The 6,000-nt window shown below is 46.9% G+C and overlaps 1 protein-coding gene across 1 annotated transcript in view; it reads left to right on the top strand.

Moving 5' to 3' along the window:
* The first annotated feature begins 321 nt into the window (after positions 1–321).
* Positions 322–6,000, top strand: part of GUCY1A2 (guanylate cyclase 1 soluble subunit alpha 2) — a 244,959-nt gene continuing 239,280 nt past the window's right edge. Inside the window, exon 1 of the mRNA XM_036426867.2 lies at positions 322–794. Coding sequence (XP_036282760.1) covers positions 531–794 — 264 coding nt within the window. The 5' untranslated portion in view covers positions 322–530. The remainder of the gene's footprint in view (positions 795–6,000) is intronic.

Here is a 6,000-nt window from a genome sequence, read left to right as displayed (position 1 = left end):
GGCGGATAAAGGGAGACGGAGGGGGGCGGGCAGCCGGGAGGGAGGGAGGGAGGCGGGAGGAGCGGGGAAGCGGGGCGAGCCGGGCGGGCGCGCAGGCGGCGGCAGCTCAGCCTCCGGGACGCACGGGCCGCAGCCCTCCCCGCGGCCACGCCGGGCTCCCCGCGGCCACGCCGGGCTCCCCGCGGCCACGCCGGGCTCCCCGCGGCCGGAGCGCAGCGCACGGCGATGCGCCGGGGCGGGCGTTGAGGCGGCGCCGCGCGGAGCTGCAGCAGAGGCGGCGGCGGCCCCCCCAAACCCAGCCCGAGAGCCCCCCCAAGCCCAGCCCGGCGCCGCCGCCGACAGCCCCGGGCCCCCGCGAGCGGCGGCGCCCAAGTTCCCGCCATGAGCTGCGGGCTCCTCCGCGGGCTCCGCGGCTCCGGAGACTCCCGCCCGGCGGAGCGCGATCGCGGCGCCCCGCGGCCCCGCCGCGCCTGAGCCGCCGCCGCTCTCGCTCCCGCTCCCGCCGCCGCCGCCGCGGCCCCGCAGCAGCGATGTCTCGGAGGAAGATTTCGTCCGAGTCCTTCAGCTCCCTGGGCTCCGACTACCTGGAGACCAGCCCCGAGGAGGAGGGCGAGTGCCCGCTGTCCAGGCTCTGCTGGAACGGCAGCCGGAGCCCGCCCGGCCAGCCCGAGGCCAGCGCGGCCGCCGCCGCCGCCGCCGCCGCCGCTGCCGCCGGGGCCCGGAGGGCGCAGCGCCGCCGGCGGGTCAACCTGGACTCGTTGGGCGAGAGCATCGGCCGCCTGACGGCGCCCTCGGTGAGCCGGAGAGGGCCGGGCGGAGGGAGGGGGGGGAACGGGGATGGATCGGGAAAGTTGGCACCGCCGGGCGAGGCGGGCGTGCACGGAGCCCGGCCGCTGGGGGGCGGCCCGGCCTCACCCCGCCGGCCTGGGGTCCCGGTGGCCCCCGGGGAGACCCCGACCTCTGGGGCCTGGGGCAGGGGGCGTTAGAGCGCGCTGAAGGGGTAAGACCTTGCATTGGAGGGGTTGGAGAGTCTCCGGTCTTGGGGCCTGCCCGCCCACCCCAGCCTCTCACCCTCATTCATTCTGATGGCCCAGGGCTCCTTCCTTCGCACCCACCTGTTTTCTTCCTCCCAAACTTTCCCAGGCGCTGTGTCCGCACATCCCATTCCCATGCCCTTCATCCCTGTGGTCCCCAAGGGGCGCCTGGCCCTTCCAGGAAACTCTTCCTCTCCCCTTTCCCACACTCTTGTTCTCAGCGTGACCTCCTCTGACATCTCCGGATTCCTCAGGCTGTCTTCATTCCAGGACCATCCCTCTTCTCCAGGCTGCAGTCCTGGCTCTCAGATGCTTGTTGAGTTGCCTTCTGATGAAACAAACAAACAAACAACAAACAAACAAAATCCTCTAGTTTCTTTCTCCACACCCCATAGACTTTTTTTTCTTCTTTCTTATTCATTGAGCAGGATTAGCTCAACCCTCTTCTCTGGGCAACTTTGGTGTCTGGTTTTCCAGACCTCCCTGATGTTTCTTGCCCCTGTACATCAAACCTTCACCCTGTTTCCTTCCCCTGACTTCCCCAGCGCTTTTTCACTCATTTTTTTTTTTGTACCTTTCTTATATTAAGACCTTCACAGAGATCTGTTGAGTGAGCAAATGCCTCGCTAGCCTGGAAACGGGTGCTCATTGCGGGATGACTGTATCAGCAGTTCCAGGTGAGCCAGGCTCCCCGGGCTCCAGGCATCCTTCCAGCGCACTGTGCTCATTCCTGCTCAGCCATCTCAGCCACCCTTGGCTTGGTCCGTTTGCAGGAATGCCAGACCTGTGTTTCGGTCTTTCTGTCTGTGCGACCTCTGCCTCGAAGGAGTCCACAGTATTGCAGACAGGATTGGGAAAAGATGCAGTGTCTGAGCCCCGTCCACCTTTCATTCCACTCCCTACAGTACTTTTTTACCGACTCCTCCTGGAGACATCGACTTCTCTGAAGTCTCCAAAATGAAACTGAACTTTGATCTTGTTCAGCTCCTCTTGAGTCTCCTTGTGAAAGTCCTCTTGCGGCTGATGGTCGTCTTGCAAACATCCGGGTGGCCCTGGCACTAATGGGGCATGATCCTTTCTTTGAGTCATGACACACCTCTTCGGTTACCTTCCTTGTCTTGTATGTTTTGCCTTCAGTTTACCTTCTGTCACCTCTCCATGTCACTCATCCATAATTGGTAACATTGGAAACAAAACTCAAAATGGGTTGGCTGCTGCTCCCTGCTCTTGACTCTAAATAAATCTCCCAGAAAGTGTAACTTTAGGAACTATTTGATGTTGTTGAATCTAAATCTTTTTTAAAGGAGCCCAGTAATCTTGTGCATCTGTAGCTTTGTGTAAATATCTACAGCAACATTTATGCAATATACTAAATCTTTAGTAACAACAGATCCATATTTGACTACAATGATTTTACTAAAGACAATGATTAATTTGGGGGAAATTTTGTTTTAAATGGTCTTGGAGTTTTCTTTTTACTAAAAACCAAAATTTACAAATATGTAAAAAAGCAATGGCTATTCCCCCGTAATGCTAATTTTACCTGCCTGTGGAGTAGATAAAAGAAACAGAACCCAGTTAGTTACTACCGGAACAAGGGGGAGAAAATACTCTCTAATTTTTACCTTTATAAGTAAAATTTGAACGACACTGGCTTTTTGCTGGATAAAAGGAATGCACCAGGTAATGGTTTTTAGGATAAGAAATTTGAAAATAATTGTGGTGATCTAATAAATGCAACAGCTATAGGTACTTGCCGTGCTGTCAATCTTCTCCATTTTGAAAGCTGAGACCATACTGGTGAACATAGCATAAAAATTTTCAACACCATAGTTTCTGTATAAATAAATCTCATTGGCTGGCCATGTTGCCAATAGACTTAGTAACACGAATAAAACCCAGGTTATATTTCAAAGCAGGAATTTATTTCTGTGGTTGCCAACCCCCGACCCTGTTTTCTGTTCTTTGGTGAGCTAGAACATTGCTTCAGAAAGTTCTAGAAGTTTCATTCCCCTGCACTGTCAGGATTCTAAACTTCTCCGAAAATACTTGTGGAGACAGTTTATGTCCTGCCTTTTATTTCTGGTTGTTTTGATTATGAGCTGTCTTGCATTTGTCACAATATACTTCAGGAAAAGCTGTGTTTGCCACGGAAGCTCTCTTCTCCTTAGTGGCTTCATCATGGAATGCTGTCCACTGGAGATTTATTACTCATTCATAATAATTCACAAGTAGGAAAATCGAGTGATTTTTTTAATAAATACTAGCATATTGTCAAATGAATGAAACTAGTTGTTTGATCAATGGGATATAAAAGTCATTTTTATATACATTGATGCTGGATTTAAAGATTATAACACATTATACCAGTTTAATAATAAAAGTAAATTGAATTGATGAAATTTATAAAAATTTCAGAACTTGGGAGACCTGATTTTCATTCCTTGTGCCTTGGACAACTTAAACATTTTTATAGCTCCATCCATATCATTTTAACTCCAGGATCCTTCTCATTTGTAAGGTATTATACTTAGGATCCCCCCCTTATTCTGGGAGGAATAAGGGGGTATCCTACAGAGACATATAATATGTCATCAAGCTTTTGATAAACTGCCATAGTGACATATAAAAGAAAAATAAGCATACATTATGAGTTTTAAATTTTTGAGGGAAGTAGATTACTTAAATGGGAGCATCAGAGCTATATTTATTCCACCCAATCATTAAGCGATATTGGAGGACCTACTATGTGGCAAGTATTGTGCAAAGCATGGGCAATACAATAGCCAGAAGAAGAAAAAGAAAATCCCCAGTCTTTGGCCTCATGCGACTTCTCTAATTATAGCCTTTATCTTAATGAAACTGTATTGAGGAGAATCACAAGAATGTCAGTTGTCCTGGGGATGTCTAGGGTAAGGTATACTTGTCATCCACTTTGGGTAGTTTGTTTACTGTGAATCTGTGGAGTGCAGCCATAACCATAAAAACAACCCTAAAGTCCCAACTGCAGGTGCATAAATCACTCATTCTGTTATTTATCTTGAAGTAATTTACTTGGGAACACATGTGGAGAAACAGCTGGGGAGTATACGCCCCGGGTGGATTTAGCCACCCATTTATTTCGATTTTATTCTTATAAACGGGAGTTGTGGAGAATCCTTTCACTCTGACATGGGTTTTGGGTTTGCTAGTGTCAGCCTGTCAGTGAAGGTACTGAGACCAGCTGGAGGGCCAGGCTTCCCTCGTTTTCTTGTGGGAGGGCGACTGGCTGTTACAGCATTGCAGGTGGCTTTGAAGACTTCAGAAGCAGCAGGGCAGAGTGGCAGGAAGAAAAGTGACAGGACTGGGAGGATGACAGCGAAGGGGAGGAAAGCTACTGATAGATAATAATCCAAGGAAATGAGAGAACAGCGAGCAAAGAGAAAACTGAAGGGAAGTCGATTCAAGTAGCAAAAAAGGGAAAATGGTTTCACTGTTTTTGGAAAAGTATTATATTGATACAAGCCTATGAAAAAGTGAAAGGACATAAGATACGCATTTAGCCTCCCCTGATATTGACTACTATTAGCTTTCTGACACGCGTAAACTATTAAAAAAGCCTCGAGAGTGTGGGTGTAACTAGCATGTAAATAATGAAAAATATATGAAGTATACTTATGAGGTGGGATATTTGATAACTTTTATCTTAATTGAAGTTTTTAAAATCTGTGCTCAATTTAGCTAACAAAGTCTGAGTAACAGATTTGTCACAATTTAGAGAAACTGTATTCCAGTAGTTTAGTGTTTTCACGTTTGTAAAAAATGGACACTGTGATCTGATATCAGAATTTAATGACCATTTGTTGCTTTCCCTGCTGCATCCCTGATCCTGGAGCATGAAAGAGGCAGAGGTGAAGGAACAAGGCTCAGAGTTCCTCAGGGGTTTGAATAACTCCCTGCTGAGCCCCTTCCTAACTGTGAGCCTCTGGGAGAACCAACTCTTACATTCTTAGGGCCGTGGTTTCCTATTTTGTGAAATAGGAATAGTAACAATCCTGTAGATTTGTTGTGAATGAGGAGCAACATGTGTTTTGTTTGTTTGTTTGTTTTTGTTTTTAAACTCCTCAAACTCAATATGTGATAATTTTGGGCCAAGATCCATTACTTTCCACCAAATTTGAATGCTTCCAAATGATCTAAAAATGTCTTCTCTCTCAATAATTTACTTGCTGGTAATCTTTGAAAGAATTCATAGGTTAACTGATGTCATGTACCTGAGAAAGAACAAAGCATAATAAGAAGGAGTTTATTTTGTTGGCACTGCCCAGTCAATCCATTATAAAATTAGAACTGGAGTTCCGTTTGGCTCCCTGGCTATGACTCCTGTGTGTGTATGTAATCACTGCAGATTTGAACAGTTCTGTCAATCTGCAGAGTGCTTTTTGACAATATGAAAGCCACTTTTATAAATTTTATAAGAACACGTACAAGGGCATACATATTTAGTCGAATGTAGGTTATTTCACAACAAATTATTTTTAAATTAGGGGGAAAAAATCAGGTGAAAGAGAACTTGATTATTTCATTTGCCTGAGAATGTCAAATGTTCTCCATCCATTTCAGTCAAACTGATTTGTACAGGGTTCAAAGGTTTAGGCGATGAGATGCAGCAATTACCCAGCTGAAGGCATTTATGTTTTGTGTGCAGTGATCTAGGCTTGTTTGGCTACCAGCTCAATTGTTGGATCTTCATTTTAAAGCTACATTTTGACAATGGAAAAATAACACCCACGATTATTAGTTAGTTCATAATTGATCTACCTTGAAGGACTCTGAGCTATGTGTTCTAGTGCTATTATGTCTTTTCCCGACAGTATCACCATTGCTCTGTTCATTCACCTTTGCTTTGTCCTGTTGTTTCTGTTATATGGAACTTAAGGTAAACTTTAAAAAATACATATTTATTGAATATGATAGTAAAATAAAT

The sequence above is a fragment of the Pipistrellus kuhlii genome, unplaced genomic scaffold (assembly GCF_014108245.1).
Source record: "Pipistrellus kuhlii isolate mPipKuh1 unplaced genomic scaffold, mPipKuh1.p scaffold_m20_p_9, whole genome shotgun sequence".
Lineage (NCBI taxonomy): Eukaryota > Metazoa > Chordata > Mammalia > Chiroptera > Vespertilionidae > Pipistrellus > Pipistrellus kuhlii.
The sequence above is the reverse complement of the archived record's forward strand: the minus strand, read 5'-3'. Positions and strand labels throughout refer to the sequence as shown.